This window comes from Anser cygnoides, chromosome 4, assembly GCF_040182565.1.
Source record: "Anser cygnoides isolate HZ-2024a breed goose chromosome 4, Taihu_goose_T2T_genome, whole genome shotgun sequence".
In the NCBI taxonomy this organism is placed as follows: Eukaryota; Metazoa; Chordata; class Aves; order Anseriformes; family Anatidae; genus Anser; species Anser cygnoides.
The window spans coordinates 31,974,543-31,994,395 of NC_089876.1; the positions used below are offsets into that span (position 1 = coordinate 31,974,543).

The window sequence follows — 19,853 nt, forward strand, 5'->3', positions numbered from 1 at the left end:
TCCTCACCCATGGAAAATGTGAGCACAGAAGATGACAAGCAATTTTGGGAAGCAACATCCGTTCTGTATGGAGAAATTTGATCTGTTGTACCCAAAATAACTGATGTTGAAACACAGCCTAACTCACGTCTAAGCCATCGATTAGACAACAGGAGGAAGCAAGATGGTTTTTGGGAGCTCGGTTGGTCTCATCTCAGGACGGGGGGCAGTGGCAGAGCTGCTGGGCAGCACTGACTGTGCCCCTGAGGGGCAGCAGAAACACCAGCACCTGCACCTTCAGTAGCACTGATGCAGCAGCACCTGACCCACACAGCTCCCCAGTGCTTCACCCTCCTGCACCACCCTAGCAGCAGCATATGGATGTGAAAAGCAGGAGGAAAAATAAAAAATCAGATGGTGGCTACAGCAAAACGCAGAGCAAGGTGCAGGTCAGCAATGCTGCTCAGATTAACAAACCCTGGCAAGAGTGTTCTTCTGTGTTCAGCATTTGCCAAAAGGTGCCGAGCTCCCTTGGGCAGGCTCTGGCATGCAGGGGCACACACAAGGTATTTTTGCTGGTTTGAAACAGGAGGCACGATTACGTCCAGGGCTGCACGATGGGAGCACGATGGGAGCGAGCTTCCTGCAACGCTGCTGCGCTTGGACTCAGCCACGGCCGTGCATGCACACAGGTGTGCACATAGAAACACATCCACATGCGGTTAATAAGTTACGTTCCCCTTTCTGTCCCAAATGAAATTCTGGAGTTCTGAGTCACACGGAAGCTACAAAACAAATGGAAAATCACAGCAACAAGAGAGAGACCTGGAGCATGCGCCTGTACAGTACGTCAGAAGTCCTAATGCAAATAACCCAAGCCCCCTGCTTGAGAGAAGATGGGAAGAGGAGGGACGAATTCCCACAAGTAGTCATGGGTGTGGGCATCTCCTCTGCTTGCACCCCAAGCAGACACAGTGGTTGTTTTCAGATATACCTTCCAACCTCCCGGACCCAGCCGCCCTGCCTCTCTGCTAGGTCACTGCCATCACGAGAGGCTGCAGGGTAACACAGCATTTGTACCATTTCACAGATTCACGTAGGAGGACAAGTGGGACCAGGTCTCAGGAGCAAGAGCAGGACAAGGTGGGCTGTGCAGAGAACACTCCCTGTGGCTTTTTGGCAAACACTGTGAGTTTCACTGCAGGGCAGCACGGCTGCTTTTCCAGTTGAGTCACCCTTTTCCAAAGACATGCCTGCTGGATGGTCTGGGCTCTTAAAATGATTGCAATTACATTGATTTTCCACCAAAGGTGACTATAACCAAAACACAGTAGCATCAAAATCCTAATGGAAACCACTCTTTGAACTAGCCTTTCATTCAACTCGATGTCTACCAACCCTTCCCACCCTGATGTCGTAGCATGTAACTCACATCGCTTTCAGCACGGGTCAGATTCATCGTGGCTCTGTGCAGGCCCGACCTCGCAGTGCTGCTTCAAAGGACACACGTTTCCTCACGGGTCGTGCAGCTATCAGGTCCTAGGTAAGGTATGAAAGAAAGGAGCCATCTATAAGAGAAATGGTAGTTCGCCTTTTTTTTTTTTTTTTGTCAGCCCCAGCTCCGTGCTGCCCACACATCAGATGGGGCACAGAAGCCCCAGAGGTGCTCAGATCTCACTCTCAACCCACAGCTATGCCAGCATTTCTCCCAGCACACTGATTTCCCATCAGCATGGATACTGGCAGCAAACCCCACAGATACAGAACAGCAGAACAAACAGAAACCTGGCCACCTAATTGCTTTCTGTGGCCATCACTCCTAAACTCTAGCGGGAAGTCCTCCCCATAGACTTCGGTGGGGAAAAGCTGCATTCATACACGCAGGGACTGTGTGTTGGGCGGCTTTCTGTTACGTGGGCTGTGCAGACGCTGCAAATTGAAGCCTCAGACAGCAGGGCTGCTCCTGTTTCACCACCACACGGCCTGTGGACAATTAGCCCGTCTGCACCCGCTGCCCCACACCATCCACACGCAGCAATTAGTGGGGGCACGAGGAACCCAAGCCCAACAGCTTGCGTTGGGCCAAATCCTGCCATCCAGCAGATGTGCTGTGAGCATTTCTCCTATTCGCCATCGCAGTGGCCATGGCTTACTTCTAAGACCTTGCACCTTTGTCACACATGTTGGGGTTAATTTTTCATTTTTTTCAGCCGTGCACAAGGCATTCCAGCACATATTTTTTTAGCCCTTGGCTAAGAGGTGTCCACCTGTGCTGCATTTCAAAGGATCGTACCCTCTGGTGCTTGGGAGCATTTTCAAGAGGCCCCCACTTAAACAGTACACAATGCTCCACTAAGTCTCGCTAACTCTCCTGTTCGCTCTTCTCCACTTACTCCTCCTGTATTGGTGTTATTGCACATTAAAGCCATTATTCTTTAAAAACCACACTGATGAGCACCAGTTCCACCACCCACACCACACTCATGTCTTGGTCTTCTCCTCCCAGCTACCCACCCCAGCAGGCTGCCCAGGTAGCCAAGCCTCCAGTGGGAAAGGTGTTAGGAACACTCTGGTGTTAAAAAGCTGAAAACAGGGTCTGGAAGAGAGCAGTGCCCAGAAGGAGCATTTTTCCTGCAGGTTGTTCAGCTGTTACTCTCCAGGAAATCTCTTCATCCGAGCAGAGCCTACTCTGACGAGTGGCAGGGGGGAAACTGGGCTTTCCAATGAAAACAGCGGTTGGTTGGCTTGTTTGTGTTTTCATTTCAACACAGTAATCTCCCTGCAGAACAGTCTAGGAAAGCAGAAGAGAAACGTGTTTTCTGTGAAATGTAATTAACATGGTTTTCTTCCTGTCGCGAGGTATAATTGCACATACAAACCGAAGCACAAGAATGGGGTTATTCTGAGCTCTGGTTTGAGCATTTCAAAACACTGTGATGGGTTTGGTTTGTAAAACTGAAGAGAGGGCAGACGTCTCTCTGCCTTCCTGTTTAAGGCAGTGGTCTGGGAAGGGCTGCCATAACCTATAATGACAGCTGGCTCTCTGAGAGCAGCTTGTTCCCCCCAGTCTATAAATGCAATTTTCCACAGAGTAAACATGTGCCACAACACGCGTGTGCTCGTGAGCCACTGCTCGACATGACAAACCCCTTTCTGATTCCAAGTAGTTGTAAAACTTGTGTACAAACACCAGTCCTGACAATCCGCACGTGGCGTGCACCGGGGCATGAGATACTCCTGCAGAATTCCCAAAATCCGCCCAATTCTGGGCAGCAACCAGAATCGGCCCTCCTCACAGTCACTGCCTCTCCCTGGCCTTCGTGCAAGGAGTGCTGAGATCCAAGACGTGTTTTCTGAAATGAGAGCAGCAGTGGAGGAGAAAGGTAAGAGAGAGGAACCAAGCAGGCAAATATTTTGATTTCCAGGGAACTGCACAAAGACCACAGGACAAAGCCTGAGAGCTTCTGGAAGCACGAGCTCCTGCTGAAAGTCAGTCACCCAAAAGGCGTCCCTCTTGCGTCTGTTTTACCATGTTCTGGCCCATTAGGTCCAGGAGGTTACTGTGTTACAGAACACTGACTCAGTGTTGGCTCAGCAAGGGTTTTCCCAAGGACCTGGTGCTTCCAGCAAGCATTTAGCAGCAAAATCCCCTTTCAGCTGCGTTTGTGGAGGCCGTGACTGGTCTAGCCATGCTTCAGAAGCAGGCAGGGATGCTGAGATGCATGCCCTGCCCTCCCTCCTGGTCACCGTCACCACCAAGGCGTGCAAAAAAAGCCACCCAGGGCAAGCACCAGCCTCACCCGCGTGTTTTGGAGAAGCATCCAGACCCCAGAGGAGCTGAGCTCCGACCTTGCACCTCAAGGTACCGAAGGGCAAGAAAACACAAATAACTTCTGAGCCACTCCAGAGGTGTGACAGACTGCAGCATCTCGGTAATGTGAGATTTTCCAGCAGCCTCCTGGCTCATGAATCATGTTTCCTCAGTGCCATCAGCAAGGTCAGCGTGCCAGCTCCGGCCCTGTTGCTTGCCGACAGAGCAGCCCCAGCAGCATTGCTGCCCATCCTGGCTTCCTCTGGTGCACGTGAGATGGCAAAAACACCCCCAAAATGGGAGTGATTTCCCCTGAAGGTCAGGGACCTTGCTCTTGGTGCCTGGAGCTGCGTGGCAAAGGCTGTGCTACCTCCTTGTGGTGCCAGAAAACCCTGAAACTCTCTGCCTGCCACACCAACTGCATGAGGAGCGGAAGAAGGCTTGACTCTTCCTACAAGGCCCAGCACAAGGCAGGTGGGAGCCCTTCAGAGACACCTCTGGAGCTGAAACAGCCTGGGTATTAATTACAATTATCCAAAACCCCACCGCCATCTGCTTGCAGCATTTCTCCAACCCCTCTAGACCCAGGAGGGCAGGACAAGAGGTTTCCCACCACAAGAGCTGTGGCATCGCCGCATCCGTGTTAATGCGGAGCGAGCAGGCAACCAAGAACAACAGCAAGCAGAGCTGCATGGAGAGCACAGAGCAAACGTCTCACACTTTTGGGGTGCTCCTGACTTTAAAACAAAGGCACCATCAGTAGCTGGGTGATGGCGGCCCCACCAGCTCCAGTGGCCATGGTACCTCATCTTTCCAGGTGGGGCTTGCAAACAGGCTGGTGGCCATGCCAGGATGAGGAGCTGCTGCCGCTGCCCTCCCCAAAAGAGCAATGGTGCTTCCTCAGGGGCTAAATAGCTGTGGGGCAGGGTGTCCCTGATGAAGGGCCGGGCTCCTCCCGGCACAGCTGTGCATGCTGCAGGCAGGAACAGCTGCATCAGGGCCTGGGGAGAGGTTGAAGCTGCAAAACCTGGGGTTTTCTGCTGCTGAGGCCACTGCCAAAAGCCTCTGCACCCCGTGTGCCAGGGGGCCGAGACGCTAAACATCGCTGGAAACCCACCGTGGCTGACATTCCTCCCATAAGCATTTACCCAAATAAACAGCTGCCCACGTGCACCTGGCTGCTCTCCCTCCAAAAGCCTTTTCCCACTAGATGGTGCCCAGCTCTCGCCAGTGGACAGCACAGGGACACGATGGGTGACGGACGGGTAGGAATCGCGTCCGGGGGGACTGCTTGCAGGGCTCCGCATGGCACGCCAGTCCCCACTGTGAGCACAAAAGTCAGCAGAGCCTCAGTGACAGAAATGCCTTTATTTCAGCATCGTGCTGGAGGCTGGAGGACACGGGGCTCTCCTCACCGTTTTGCTACGCCGCCGCCGAGCGCGCGCTTTGTTACACTGCTGATTTTTGGGGTGGCGGGAGGGGGGGACACACACTGGTGGCACCTTAGAGAGGACCAGAGGGGCCATGGTGGAACCGCGCCGCCCCCCTCCGGGCACCCCACCCGTCCTCCTCGCCGCTCCCGCTGCGGCTGCCTCGCTCCCCCTCCGAGGACTGGCTGCTGTCGGCGCTCCAGCGGCCGGCGTGGGCGCGGGGGGGCATCGGGGGGCTGCCCCCTACCCCGCCGAGGCTGTACAGGGCCCGCTGGTGCAGGTGGAGCTCGTCGGCGTGCCTCACCTGGTCCAGCTGCCTGGAGCGCTCCAGCGCCGCCAGACCTACCAGCCTCCGGCCTCCATGCAGGCGGACGAAGCCCCCTGCTGAGGCCGAGGGCGATGCCTTGCTGCCCTCGGGGTGCTGGGCCCGGGCTCGGGGGCTGCCCCGCAGCCTGGGGGCTCCCGGCACTCTGGCGGCGGTCCCAACGGCATCCCCTGTGTGGGCTCTGCCAGAGGCCAGCCTCGCCGCTGCCCTCCTGGGTGATGACGCTGCCTCCGTCCTCACCGCCTTTCCGAGTTCAGCTTCCTTCAGCCGGGCCTTGGGCCCGTCCTTCACTGGGGATGCCGTTCCCACCTCCCCGCTGCCTCCTTGCCCTGCAACGGCGCTCCTGCTTGTGTGCCCAGCCAGTGTGCTGGCAGTGGTGCTGCAGTCCCCTGTGGTCAGTCCTGAGGATGCCATGCTGCTGGCACCCCCGCTTGTGACAGCAGGCCTCCCCCTGGACCTTGGCCCCTCACCTCTCACCTTGTCGCCATGGTCCCCATGGCCGTTGACCACTGCGGTGACAGTAACGTCACCCTTGGTGCTTCCCTCAGGGATTGGGACCATCAACCCTAGTCCACTGGGGACAGCGGTGGCACCGCTCCCATCATTCTCTGTGGAACGGCCACCCCCAGGGCTGCTGGTGATGCTGTCCCTGTGGTGTGGGGTGTCTGTGGCAGCCAGTCCCTCAGGCTGCCCCCAGGGCCCAGTGGTCCCCACGGTGGGGACGGCGCCATCCTCGCTGCTAGCGCTGGTGCTGCCCGGGGTGCCACCGTGCTCACCCATGTGGATGTTAGCCCTCCCGATGAAGATCTTCACCTCATCCTCTGGGGTGATCTCTGTGACACCAGCACTGCCCGGCAGCCCCCTGGTGATGGTGATGGCACCCACATCGGGAATGTACGCAAACTCATCCACGCCTTCGGCGTCCATGTGGACGTCCTCCTCCTTCTCGGTGACAGAGCTGACAGCGGCGCGTCCTGTCCCCATGCCACCTGTGCTGCCTGCCCGCCCTCGGCCAGGCGTGGTGACATCGCCGCTGCCCTCGTCCCCAGCCCCTCTGGCAGCCGAGACCCTCTCCCGCCCAGCTGTCACAGCCCTGTCCACCAGGACCCCCCACACACCACCATCACTCCCATCCCCTCCATCGCTGTCCCCACGGGGGCCACCAGGGCGGATGCTCTGCAGGAGGATGTCCTCGCCACCGTTGACCTCCTCCAGCGACACCAAATCCATGTCACCACTGCCCTCCAAGCTAGCCAAGGTGGGACCCACATGCGTGCTGGCACCCAGGCGTGGAGCATGGCTCTCCCTGCGGCTACCCGGGGTGCTGCGGTTTTCAGGCTTGGGGCTGTACCCATCCTCCAGCGCATAGCGGCCTCCGCTGCCTCGCACCGGAGCCTCCCCATCCTCCTCTCCTGGCTGGTGCACGGGGACAGCGCTCTGCTCATCAGCCTTTTCCTTCTGTGGGGGGCAGGGGGAGGGTGGGCATGGGGCAGTGGGCGCACCCCGGGGTCCCACACCACCCCCGGCACCTCTCACCTTTATCTGCGTCTGGTTCCTCCGTGTGGAAAACGAGTACACATATTTGAAGATGTAGAAGCCGTGCTTGGTGTTGCAGCCTTTCAACAGTATCTGGGGGGAGAGGGAAAAATGATTTCCTCCTAAAAATGGTGGCAGAAGCTTCCCTGCAGTGGGGTTCCGCTCCAACCACCTCCCTCACATGCCTCCCGGGCTCATGCGTCCCATGTCCCCTGGCTTCATTTCCCAATTTTCCATGTGATTTTTGGCATGGCCTGACCTACCCGGTGCTGTCCAGCGCAGTTCCCACTCACCCTGGCCGGTGGCAGCGGTACCTGTGGGCAGGAAAACACCAGTGGGAGCTGCAGCCTGGTACCTGGGATTGCGTGGGGTAAGCGGATCTGAGTGGTGCTGCGGGCTCTGCTGCCACAGCACTGGCAGGGTTAATGGGATCACTAATGGGGTAGTCACTGGGGTGGTTAATGGGGTAGTCACTGGGGAAGTTAATGGGGTAATAGATGAGGTATTTGATGGGGTACTTAATGGCTTAGCTACAGGGGTAGACGATGGGATAGTTAATGGGGTATTGGATGGGGTATTCAATGGGGCAGTTAATGGAGTATTCAATGGGATATTTGACGTATAAATGATGCATTTGATATGATAGTTAATGAGGAATTTAATAGGGTAGTTAATGGGGTATTCGAAGGGATATTTAATGGGGTATTTGAAGGGATAGTTAATGGGGTATTCGAAGGGGTAGTTAATGGGGTATTTGATGGGATAGTTAATGGGGTATTCGATGGGGTATTCAAGAGGGTAGTTAATAGGGTATTAGATGGGATACTGGATGGGATGCTCCTTGGGATATTAGATGGGATGTGGGACGGGGCAGGGGACGGGGCTATTCGGTGGGTTGCTCCCAGTGGGCAGCACCATACTCACGGGCGTGGGCAGCACGGCGCCCAGCAGGCAGAGGCAGAGGAGGGCTGCACGCATCCTGGGCGGCTTCCGGGGGCACAGCATCACCCCGTGGAGGGCTCCGCACCTGTGGTGTGGGCGGGTGGCCCCAGGGGCAGTAGGGCAGGGGGGGTTACCTGTGCTCCTCAGAGGCTGGTCCCTGCAGGCGACGCTGGGGGCTCTGTGCCCTTGGCTGAAATTTAAAGTTGCCCAGGGGGGGGCCCAGAGCCAATCAGCTCCTGCCCAGGGCCATTTGTCAGGGCTGGGAGCGCCTGCGGACGCTGGGCTGGGGAGGGGGGGAGTAATTTCCATCTAAAAATGAGCCTGTGGTGGCAGGCAGCTATCAAATGTTCCACCTGGCCGCGCAAACAGAAAGCACGGTGTATAAATATCTGTCCCTGGGGGCTGCAATTGCCCGATAATTAGCGCGGCTCGCAGCCTGGCACCCGGCCAGCCCTGCCGTGGGAACACCAGGGCCACGCAGGGACCCTTGGACCTGATGCTGGCGTCCACCCCCCAGGGTTGCAGCCGCTCCTGCTGACCCGAAACGCTCATCCAGAAGCAAACCACGCCTCACGAGCCAGCTCCGTTCAGTTGCTTTATTGCATTTGGGTTGGTGAGATACACAGAAAATGGGAGGTGGCTGCTGCGCGATCCCAAGCGCTCCTGCGCTCACTGGCTATAGTAGTAATCCTGGCCGTAGACGTCGTAGCCATGCCCCTTGTAGTAGCCGTACTCATCCTCGTACGCCCGGTAGCTGTCCCCACGTGCGTAACCCTCGTGATCCCCGTAGCTGCCCTCGGTGGGGCCCTCGTCCCCGCGGCCCCCGGCCGTCACCACGTACTCCCACTGCTCCTCAGCCGTGGTGGCCTCAGTGTGCTCCCCGTCGCCTGCCGTGGTCGCCTCGACCAGCCCGGTGGTGGCAGCCACAGTGGTTGCTTCAGGTTCCTCCTCTTCCTCCTCTTCCTCCTCCTCCTCCTCATCTTCCTCCTCCTCCTCCTCGGCTGCCGCGGTGCCATTGCCATGGGGCCCCTCCGTCCCCGCCGTGGTGTTGGTGCTCGTCCCATTGACGCTGCTCTCCTGCTCCTCTACCTCTTCCTCCTCCTCCTCCTCCTCTTCCTCCTCATCGCTGTCTTCATCCCCACCCTTGCCCTTTGGGGCCCCCTTACAGCCCTGCAGCACAAAGGAATAACCCAGCATCAGCTGTGCATTTCAGGGGGCCCAACTTTGGAGGCCATACACTGATCCCCCCGCCCCCCTGAGCTCACCTTTTGGGGGTATGCAGCATCCCCCCCCAGCCCGCCGTCCCCAGGGGCCACCCCCTCGCCTGCCACCTGGGTTCCTGGGTGGGACGGTACCTGTGGGGACAGGAGGGGACACAGCGTCAGTTGCATTCCCACCCTCCCCCCCCCCAAATCCAACGATGTGTGGGTGTGAGTCCCCCAGATTTCTGTGTTTTTTCTTCTCCAGGCTGGAGGGCCCCCTATGGCCAGTACTCACCCCACCTTCCCCCTCCTCCTCTTCCTCCGAGCCGTCCCCCTCTTCCTCCGAGGAGTCGCTGCCCTACAGAGGTGAAGAACGTGCTGCTGGGTCCCATCAGTGTTATGAGCCCCACGGCCTCAGCCCTGCAGGTGCTGGTGTGGATGTGCGGGGGCATTTTGGGGGCAAAACCCCCAGGTGTGGGGCTGAGATGCCCGTGAAGCCCCCAGTGGACCCACCTGGTAGCGTTGTTGCGGCAGGTAGGCGTAGCGGTACAGGTAGTACCGGCGACGGTTCTTGAACACCTGCAGGGGAAAGGAAGGAGGGGATCAGCCCTACTGCTTGGGGTCAGCCCCTGCTGCAGATCCCCATCACTCGGGGAGGGATGCAGCGACCCCACTAACGCTGGCACCACCGCGGCGCGACCCTACCGCGTTTTCCTCCGAGTCGTCCGCCCCCACTCGCCGCAGCCAGCTCTTCACCTGGGGGAAAGGCTGCGTTGGTGCCAGCCCGGGGGTGGGGCAGGTCGGGGTCCCCCCATGGTCCCCACACTCACCGAGAAGGCGGAGGCCATGGCCAGCAGGCAGGCGAGCAGCAGCGCTGTCCTCATGGTGCCGGGAGCAGCGGGAAGAGGCAGAGGCTGGTGCCGTGCCTGGGGAACACCACAGCTATGCCCCAAAAGGCAGAGGGGACATTGGCATCTGCACTTCCCATGCCCAGCCAACCCCTTCCTAAAAACACGGGGTACTGCTTGGAGGAGCTGTGTCCCCATGAGTGGCGTCAGTGGTGCCGGTCCCTACCCTGCATCCCCACCATCGCCAGCAGGATGCTGCTGCCATCCTGGGTGGAAGGCAGCCAACCCATATCCCCAAGCCATCTCATACAGCCATACAACAGCTGAAAACACCCCATGCCCCCCCTCAGCCCCCCAAAACACATTAAATCCATGCAACCCCAAACAGAAAAAACTCACGCTCTGCAGCACCCGGGGCTCCCAGCGAGTCGGCCGGCACTGATTTCCCACAGCTGCTGCCCTGTGGGATATAAGGCGGCCGCGGGCCCCCCCTTTCCCCCCCCAGACAGTCGCCGCCCTGCCCTGGCCCTGCCCGCCCAGAAAACCCCCAAATCTCTTCAAGCCAATGGCCAGCCTCGTGCTGATGCCAGGAGGGATGTGCCGCTGCACTTAATTGAGGGTCTGGCCATGGCTGGAGGGTATAATAATGTCCTGGGCCTCGGTTAAAATAAATATTGGGAATTCTGGTTTTGGGGTGTTTTTTTTTTGTTGTTGTTTTGTTTTTGCTACTGCTGCCTCCCTCTTTGGGAAACTCTGCTGCTGTTTTTTTCTGTAAAACAACCAAAATAAATAAATAAATGGCGATCTCAGAGGCCCAGCTTCCACGGTCCAGAAAAAGCGAAAGCATGGACCAAAAAAATGCTGAGTCCTGACGGATGGGGCTGCCTGGAGAAGCCCTTGGTGAACTCACTGCCTGGGACAGAAGTGTAATAAAAAACGCAGAGCCTGCTCCCGTGTGAGGTGGGATGGGGCTGGAGATGAAACGCTTCCCGTCAGCTTGTCCCCAGGTCGGGACCGCACGGGTGAGGCATTGTTTTTTTGTCCTTGCCTTCATCCCCACATCAGCACGGAGATGTTGGGGAAGGGCTCCCACCGTTCCCACATCTGAGGGGATGGAGAGGTCCCTCACGGCCACCCAGGGGACCGGTGGCCCCGGTGGCAAGCATGTGCCTGTGGGGCAGAGCTGCATGTGCCCAGCGGGCTTCAAAGCCCACGGTGTTGCTGCAGCCATAATTACAAGGGAGCAGCAGGGCTGGCCACAGCTTTCGGCCAGTGCCTTGGGCCAGGAAAACCCGCAAAAAAAAATTATATATATATAACAACAATATATAAACAATACATTTTTCCAAAGCCATTGCAGTGCTCTCTGTTAAAGAGGGAAAAAAAAAATAGGGCTAGGTGGGGATGGGGACAGGCACAGCTTGCCCAGGTTGGAGTTTAAATTTAATCAGAGCTGGGCTGCAGGAGGCGACCCGTAATGTAATTAGAGGGACACTGCCTTTTAAAAAAAGAACTTTGACTCTAAAAGTGCTGATTTCACCCAAAATCCCTAAAAAAGCCGGGGGATAATGACCGTGTGCCCACACACCTAAGTTTAGCTGGCAGGGCAGAGCCGGCACCAGCCAGCCCCGGTGTCCCCACGTCCCCTGATGCCACCCGCGATGGCGCACGTGGGGCTCGCTGTGCCGCAACCCAACACCCGGGGCTCCACAATGGGCTCATTACTGCAGGCGATGACGAACATGGGGCTGGGAGACCGGACCCCCTGGAGCCCCAAGGAGGAGGAGAAGTATGAGGAGGAGGATGGGGAAGGCACCCCTGAGCTCTGCCCCACAGGACACGCGCCTCGGGGCTCGCACTGGGACGCCCCGTCCTGGTGCCAAGCGGCACGTTCCCGCCTGTAATTGGTATTTTTGCAGCGCGGCAAGGCGGTGCCGTCCCATCTCCTCGCCCTGCAGCTATTCTGGCAGGAAACCTCAGCACCAAAAATAAGTAAAGCAAACACAGGCAGAAGCTCACTCGACACGGGAGGTGGCGGGGAGAAGGGCGGCATGTGCCCCCAGATCCAAAGCCCATCGGCCGGGCATGGGGCTGGCTGTTTTTTCAGCAAGCTGTCAATTTTAGAGTAAAAGCAGGAGGGGAGAGCACCTAAAACTCTTCAGGTATCTGGCTAAGGTATTAGCACCCAAATGCTTGCATCAGCCCACTGCAAACACACGTTTCATATTATTTCCCATTTTCTCTGAGGCACGAAACCACATCAAAGGAATTAATGCTATTTATGCACCCAGCTAAAAGCAGGCAACGACTGGGGCTGCAACGCATGCTCCCGAAATGCAGGGACACGGAAACAGGGCAGGTCCATGAAACGCAATCACGGAGCTGTCGCAAACCCGAACCTGTCGGATGCTGCCCGCGCCAGCAGCAGCAGCGCAGGGCTGCAATGCGTGCGGTGTGTGGCCGAGCTGCTACGTCAGGAGGACAGTGCCAAAACCCACACCAATCAGTCACCGTGCAACTCGTACGGATGGGCTTCGACGCTCGCCACCAACCACCTGACTGCATACAGCATGCCCTTTCCAGCTCAGGTGCTCGTTTTACTTTTGCAGAGGAAGGCTCTGGGGGTGCGTGCACTGTAAGGGGTGCTGCGCGCCGTAACGGACCTCGTGCGCTGCCTTGTGCTTTGCAGATGGCACAGCACCGGGTTTCGGCTGGCAGCAGCAGGTGGTGCCTCCTCTCCTCTTCTCTCCAGGCTCAGCTCTTCCTCCAGAAACCCGCTCCCTGCAGCTGCAATAAAATAAAGCAGTGCCTCTTCCCGCTGCGCGTGAGAACCTTGCAGCCTGGCACATGAGGCACCCACCCGGCACCCCTCTGCAGCTCAGATTTGTGCCCAAAATGGCAAAAAGGCACCCCAAACCAACCTGCCCACCTTACAGCATAGCCCCAACTTTCCTATGGCCCAGCCCATTTCCTGCTTTTCTACCCCAAATCTCACCCAGCTGGGGGCAGAGCCCGGTTTGGGTTAACCCCTTCTTGCCCAGCAGCTCCCTCCCCCCCCCCCCCCCGCAGCCTTCTGGGAAAGAAAAGCAGCAAAGCCAACAGCAGTGGGGTCTGATGTTTTTTTAATGTTGATGAAGACGTACACAGGATATGTTTCAGTTTCGAAAAGGTAAGTGCCATTGACACAAAAAGGATACAATAGAATGCTTTCTGTACATTTCTTACAAAATATTACATACACCTCATCCTGACGTGGTGTGACACTCCACGCACGGCTCCCCGTGCAGCACAGGTGGGCAGTTTTAGGGAGAGTGCCGGGACGCATCTGCTTGCAATGCAGAACTTGGGTTTTACCCGTGTCCAGCAACCCCCTCATAAGTGGCTGCCCCACATGGCCAGCCCTCACCCATTTTGTCCATAGCATCTTCCCTGGAGGAAGCTGACCTGTCCACACAACCAAAAAGTTATGTGCCGCTGTCAGTACCCATCCTGGCAGTCGTTGTCGTCATAGTCAGCGGCTGGCTTCCTGCGGTAGGCGTCCAGCCGCCGCTTGCGGCTCTCGCTGCCCAGGCTGCGCGGAGAGCTGGCGTCCTCCTGGGAGTGGCTCTGCTCATCATCCTCATCCTCTGGGGACGCACTGTTGGTGCTCTCTGTGGATGTGCTGTCCTCGCCTGTTGTGTTGTCTTCATCCTCGTCATCCTCGTCACTGCCCTCCGGGGATGCGCTGTGGCTCTCGGCCGATGCACTCGGAGCATCCTCATCAGGTTTGGAGCCGTTCCCATCCTCCTCTGATTCCAAGCTGTCCTCTGTAGACTTACTCTCCTCCTCCTCCTCCCTGGACTTGCTCTGCTCTTCCTCGCTGTCGAGGTCAGATGGTGCGCTCCTGTCCTCAGGGGACGCCCGCTCCTCCCTGCTGCCACTGCGCCCCTCTGGCGTGCTCACTGCCTCCTCTGAGCCATCCTCTGCAGACTCTGTGGACTCCTTAGCCTCCTCATCTGAGGCCTCCTCATCTGAGGCCTCCTCATCTGAGGCCTCCTCATCTGAGGCCTCCCTGGAGGGGCTATCCCTGTCCTCATCATGGCTGTCCTCGTCCTCCCCAGACCTGCTGGCCTGGCTGTCCTCCTGCGAGTTGCTCTTCTCCTCAGCTGAGGGGCTGTCCTCCGTGGAGTCAGTGTCCTCGGCCTCCGGGGACCGGCTGTCCCCATCCTCCCGGGGGCTGATAGAGGCCCCCCGGACACGTCGCCCTCTGCCCAGATTGTCGAAAACTGAGGGGTCATCGCCCTGCATGCCTTCACCGCCCAAGCCGGCGCTCTCCTCCTCGTCCTCCTGGCTACTGCTGCTGCCCCCTCCCCGCCTGAAGCTGCCACGGTACCTGCTGTAGCGGTGCTGGGCCATTGCACTCTCACTGCTGCTGCTGCTGCTGCTGCTGCCACCATGTCCTCCACCATCCCCAGTGCCATAGCTGGGCCCTTCACCCTCTTCACCGTCCAAGGTGTCGTCCCCACTGTCGTCCTCCTCGTCCGCGGGCCAGGCAGGCAGCCCGTCATGCTTGGCAAGGTCCTGCTCCACGTGGTTCCCAACAGCGAGGTCCCTGTCACCGCTGTCCCCTGGCCCCATGCTGGCACGAAGGTGACCGAGGTTTCCACTGCCCAGGAGGGGGCCCAGTACCCTCACCTCATCCCCCGGCACCGTGTCCTGCAGGTAATAACAGCATGTAAGTTGCCTGAGCATCGCTGCCTCCTAAGCCATGCAAGCCTCTGTGGACCCACAGCATTTCCCACCTCATCCCCTCTGCTACTGCGGGTGGGAGAAAAAAATCCAGCCCTTCTTAGCTGGGGCCAGGCATTACAAGAGACTGTCTCCTTATGTGTTAGGTGCCATATCATCCTGCAGAGATGGGACAGGTCATCATGCACAGATATATGAATAAGAAGGCTTTGAGCTCAGGGTAGCCTAAACCGCAGCAGTTGAAAGCACAGAAACTCCTTTTTTTTTTTTATTTTTATTTTTTGCACAAGCATAGTGGAGCGCTTCAGGTTAATAGAAAACATGCACAGAGAGACAAGTCACTTGAGCTGAAGCCCCTGCAGCTTAAAAAAAACTAAACTGATGGGACAAAGCTCCTGGACCCGCAGCAGAAGCAGCACTCCCCACGGGGAACGTCCCACTGCCACGGGATGCGGGCACCTTACCTCAGGCTCCAGGGGCGCGGAGAGGTGGTTGTGCACCTAAACACCAAGAAAACACCTTGCATAAATTTGGGGGCAGGAACAGTGGGGTTTGGGGCTCGGGGACTGCGCGGGGGATACTCACAGGGTGGGCGTAGGCCGCAGCCCACAGCATCAGCAGCGCCAGCAGCGCAGCCTTCATCCTGCTGCCGGTGCGACGCAGCCAAGGCACGGACGCGTGCGGTAGCGTGCAGCGCGTGTGCTGCCGGCCCGACGCTGCTGCCCCGGCATTTAACCGCTGTCCTGGGCGGCCAGCAGCCAATGGCACCAGGGCCGGGTGCGGAGGTGTCGGCGGGAAGCGGCCTCCCACACTTCCTCCACGGACGCCGGCCCCAAAAACAGCTCCTGGTGGCGGGGGGGGGGGGGGGGGGGGGGGGGGGCAAGTGGCAGGGCTGGCCGCTAATGAGCTGACAGGCCTGCGCTCTGTTTTCCTTGCTAAATTTGCGCCCCTCCTGTCAACGTTCCCCTCCTCCTCACCCGATTCCCCTCACAGATACCGTGGGACGTGTTTTCCTCTTGACCTGTGACCAAATTATATCCCTGGCCCCCGCCAGATGCAAGCGTGCATCACCGGCCTTATTTTAGGCACCTCGAACAATTACGATGTGTTGTTTTGCTCCCTGTGTCCAGCCCGCATTTAACTCGGCCCCTGAGGACCCGGTGACTTCTCACATCCCTGCTTGGGAAGGGGACTGGACCCCCAAAACAGGCATCAAGCAGCAAATCCCCCAAGGAAGGAGCCAGGGCCGCATCGGGTCGTGATTTGGGGTGAGGTGCCCCAAATCCCAGTCACGTACCATTGCCGCTCCCCGTGACGCGGGTACCTGGAGGGCAGCCACGCTCCTTGCCTTCCTCTGCTGTAATTATGCCGCCCTCCTGCTATATTTACCTCTGCCCAGTGGAGCCGGACAGGAAGCATTGCTGCAGCCCAGCGAGAGCCTGGAGGAGCAGGATGCGGCCCGGGAGGCGAGCAGCAGAAGGTGCTGGTGCCCAGAGCCAGGAAGTGGTTCTTGTTCACCCTCAGCTCCTAAAAAATGGTGTGAATACTGAGTTTTGAATGTCAGGAGGACAAGAGAAAGCCTGCAGTGACTCAAAATGCAACCAGAAGCACTGTTACATTTACTTTAGGAAAAAAAAAAAAAAAGGCCGTGTGAGAACTGAGTACTAAGCATTTCCCTCACGCACCCGGTTCACATCTCTGTGCAGAGAGACCCATGCAGGTACACAAAGATTCCCTTCAGGTTGCTTTTTTTGGGGTGGACTAACTTTGGGACTGATGTGCTTGGCAAATGCTGCCCTGAGGGTTTCTGGCAGTGCCCGGGCAGTGACACCATGCGCTGCATGGTCTGCTGGACAGAAGTGGCCTCAACCCCCCCCACCAGACCTGGGGAACCACAACCCACCCTCACCTCCGATCCATGGCCTTGTGAGTGCGGCCACCCAGCCCAGGCTCACGTCTTGCCCATGCCCAAAGCCGCCACCTCTTCATGGGGCTGCACAAGTTCAGGTCTCCCCCATCACCCCACCGACAGTGTAGTACAGCTCCTTGCCATTTTGAGATCCTTCTCCACCTCCATCGGAGGAAAACACCATTTGCTCCTAACACAAAATGTGTTGGAAACCCCCAAGAATGCACAGGCAGCGCTAAGGCACGTAACTCAGCAGGGTATTACACGTGATGCGTAATACTTGTGCTTCTCCAGAAGGCTCCAGGTGAACCGTGTGTCTGGAGTGACCAGAACTACCAGGAACTTGAGCTGCACATGGACATTGCCCATCTTGGGTGCTTGTGGTGGAAGAGCACTCACATTACCCACACTGGCCTCCACCTCCGCTCCTCCTTGTTAATGCAAGTGCATGCCTGAATAAGGCAGCAAGGCAAAGCACATGGCAGCACACCTCACCCCAAGGGGATCCAGTACAGATCAGGTCCTTCCAGCTTACCTCTGTGTCTGCCTCATGCTGGTTGAAGGACCCTTCTTGTTCTGTTTTATTCTACTTTTTAAGAATTTGGTCAACGTGACACTTTGGACAGTATAGGGCATTAGTTGAGTCAGTCTGGCTGAGGGGCAAAAATAGCCATCCCTCCGTCTGCGCTTTAAAATAGCTCCTCCCCAACGGGAGTCAAATGTTCCCAGGCTGGGAGCAGTGTTTATTTCTCTCCCTCTTTTTTAAACTTTTAATTTCAGCTTGCGTAGGCTATGTGGTCAAACATGACACAGCCCAGCACAGCAGCTCCGAGGCGACAGGGTTTAAGTCTCTAATACACCGAGTGCATCACGCCTCAAAGGACCAAACCCAATTTAGCAGCCACATACGGGCAGCCTCAGCTGAGCGTTTCCGAGCCACTTCCCGCACACAGCCAGCACATCTAGATGGCAGAGCCCTGACTGCCGTTCTCCCCTCTATCAGGAACACCACACACACAAATACAGTCACTACAGCTTTTATTCAAAACTGATAATGAAATAGAGAAGTACAATACAAGAAAAAAAAAAAAAAAGAACCAATCAACACAAATGAGATCCCTGAAAACCATCGGGCTAGTTCTTTGCCTTATGCACACAGGGCACAGGTCAGCTCACCCACGCCAGGCTCACCAGCCACCAGGGCTGCAACATCTGCAGGGACAAGCCCAAGGAATCCCACCTGCTCCCAGCTTTCCTGCAGTATTTTTCAGTAAGGAAAAACAAAGCGATGATGTCAGACTCCTTGACTAGCACATAAAATCAACTTTGAAAGCACCTAGTCTGTATGCCTCTGGCTTGACTTTTTTTTTTCCCTGAAAGGAAGATGAAATAACCAGCTAAAAAGAGCACAGGAGGATTTTTTTTCCTCTGATTTTCTTTTTTAATGATATGCCCCTATCATAGTGATCTTTTGTTGATATTTTTCCCGACAAGTTCTCCAGAGATAGCTCAAGTAAGAAACATTGTCAGTTCATATGCATTTATTATTATGCTCCAACTTAAGAGCTGCTTGTAAATTTAGACAGGCACAGGACACTACCCATTTCAGACGGATAAACATAGCTTTTAAATTCAAGAAAACAGTGCTAAAAGTTAGGTTTTTTTAGAGTATGCAAATTTCAGTAAACAATGAGCCTTCAGGAGGCATTTCAGTTTTCATTTGTTTGAGGTGAAATGGAAAGAGCAAGTCAAGTAGTAATGTGAGCCAGTACACAGAACAAAAATGAACACATGATAATAACGTACATATTCAAACACATCGATTATAACCACTATCAGCACTTACTTCCAATAGGGAAGGCCAAATTTTTCCGCATGAGCTGCTACAGGTTGTGATCTTTCCAAAGACTCAAGTGCTTACATACAAATATTCTAAATGAGAGCCACCTCACCAGCTCAAAGCCTTAACGTGCATCATCCAGCACAGAAGTTAGAGCCCTCCCTTCATGCCTGACCAGCTGTAACCCTAAGTCACAAACAGGAGGACTTACGCTCAGAGCCCTGTCAGCACCACCAGGCAGACTACAACCCCAAACCACCTAGGGAACCTTGGAGAGGCACATCCACACTGAATGACCAGCCCTGGCTATAAGCAGATTCAAAATGGTTTATTTTCTTCCAGTAGTAAGTAAAAAACCATGTGGACACATACAGTAGAAATAATATGACAGAAACAACAGCTGGTGTATTTACAGTTCCTTTATATTCTAAAGCAGCTGAATTTCAAAATATTTATATTATTTCAAATTAGCATAAAGCGTATTTGATAGAAAAGTCACATTTTATTTGGGAATCAGAACTGGCACCAAGGTCAAATTGTACTTTACATACAAAAAACCTGTAAATTCAATCCTTGTACCTGGTATGCAAATGGATGGCTCAACACCACTCTCTTGTGGGCACAGGTCTGAAGGCCTGTGGCTGTATCAAGCACAAAAATGTGCAGATAGTTGCAATAAAAACAAACCTGTCCTCAGTCCTTCCTGTTACGCAACACAATGCAGGGCACGTGTATTAATCAACAAAAAAATACACTTCTCTCCGCTTTTCCTCTTCTTGCTTTGTTTCAAGAGCTCATTTAGCAACACAAAGGGGAACCAAAACAAAGGTATCAGGACCTCCAGCATAACTCTGGTACACAATAAATTCATGCTCTTCTATACCATGGAGCCATCCTTGATGCAGCCAGACACTCCACTAAAAGGTCACCTAGCTGTCAAACACACCAGTGCTCGAGTACATCACCCCAAGTCAAATAAAAGGGGGAATAGGATATAATTACTCAGTTTCCAAATGATATCATCTAATGAGTCACAACAGTAATTTCTAGGTTGCAGTTTTCCGGCACACCAACTACTCAGCTTCCCTCCCCCACATACTTTACCATGACAGTACAGCATCTCTTCCTGGTGATGGAAACATCATTCCATAAACCATAGGGTTTCCTAAAATGACCCTCCCTGGCACTGCAGGACTCACTGCAGACATCCCCACCAACACCTATGACTGAGACAAGCTCAAGCTACCTGATGACATTCAGGGAGCAGCCAGGGGTCTTTTCTTAACCGATATTTTTTTTTTTT

General features: G+C 55.8%; 3 protein-coding genes across 5 annotated transcripts; all 3 read right to left on the reverse strand.

Annotated features, from left to right (window-relative positions):
• Nucleotides 1-43: 43 nt before the first annotated feature.
• MEPE (matrix extracellular phosphoglycoprotein) lies at nucleotides 44-8,558 on the reverse strand. The gene is made up of 6 exons (XM_066996605.1): nucleotides 8,006-8,558; nucleotides 7,345-7,395; nucleotides 7,082-7,174; nucleotides 4,509-7,003; nucleotides 2,494-3,332; nucleotides 44-1,518 (listed from the first exon to the last, which is right to left on the reverse strand). The coding sequence occupies exons 1-4, from the start codon at nucleotides 8,330-8,332 to the stop codon at nucleotides 5,294-5,296; spliced, it is 2,181 nt and encodes a 726-aa protein (XP_066852706.1). The 5' UTR covers nucleotides 8,333-8,558; the 3' UTR covers nucleotides 44-1,518; nucleotides 2,494-3,332; nucleotides 4,509-5,293.
• Nucleotides 8,559-8,604: 46 nt separating this feature from the next.
• IBSP (integrin binding sialoprotein) lies at nucleotides 8,605-12,877 on the reverse strand. Of its 3 annotated transcripts, none has more exons than XM_048074538.2 (7): nucleotides 12,737-12,877; nucleotides 10,056-10,167; nucleotides 9,931-9,981; nucleotides 9,739-9,804; nucleotides 9,521-9,583; nucleotides 9,289-9,378; nucleotides 8,605-9,193 (listed from the first exon to the last, which is right to left on the reverse strand). In XM_048074538.2, the coding sequence occupies exons 2-7, from the start codon at nucleotides 10,107-10,109 to the stop codon at nucleotides 8,693-8,695; spliced, it is 825 nt and encodes a 274-aa protein (XP_047930495.2). In that variant the 5' UTR covers nucleotides 10,110-10,167; nucleotides 12,737-12,877; the 3' UTR covers nucleotides 8,605-8,692. The 3 variants fall into 3 exon arrangements, with proteins under 3 accessions (XP_047930495.2, XP_047930496.2, XP_013045952.3); XM_048074539.2 differs by lacking the exon at nucleotides 12,737-12,877 and adding an exon at nucleotides 10,473-10,659 and having other exon boundaries at nucleotides 10,056-10,151; XM_013190498.3 differs by lacking the exon at nucleotides 12,737-12,877 and adding an exon at nucleotides 10,473-10,659.
• Nucleotides 12,878-13,162: 285 nt separating this feature from the next.
• LOC106041859 (dentin matrix acidic phosphoprotein 1) lies at nucleotides 13,163-15,635 on the reverse strand. Its single transcript, XM_048074368.2, has 3 exons — nucleotides 15,387-15,635; nucleotides 15,266-15,301; nucleotides 13,163-14,768 (listed from the first exon to the last, which is right to left on the reverse strand). Exons 1-3 carry the CDS (start codon nucleotides 15,441-15,443, stop codon nucleotides 13,551-13,553), a joined length of 1,311 nt encoding a protein of 436 aa, XP_047930325.2. The 5' UTR covers nucleotides 15,444-15,635; the 3' UTR covers nucleotides 13,163-13,550.
• Between the last annotated feature and the right edge of the window lie 4,218 nt (nucleotides 15,636-19,853).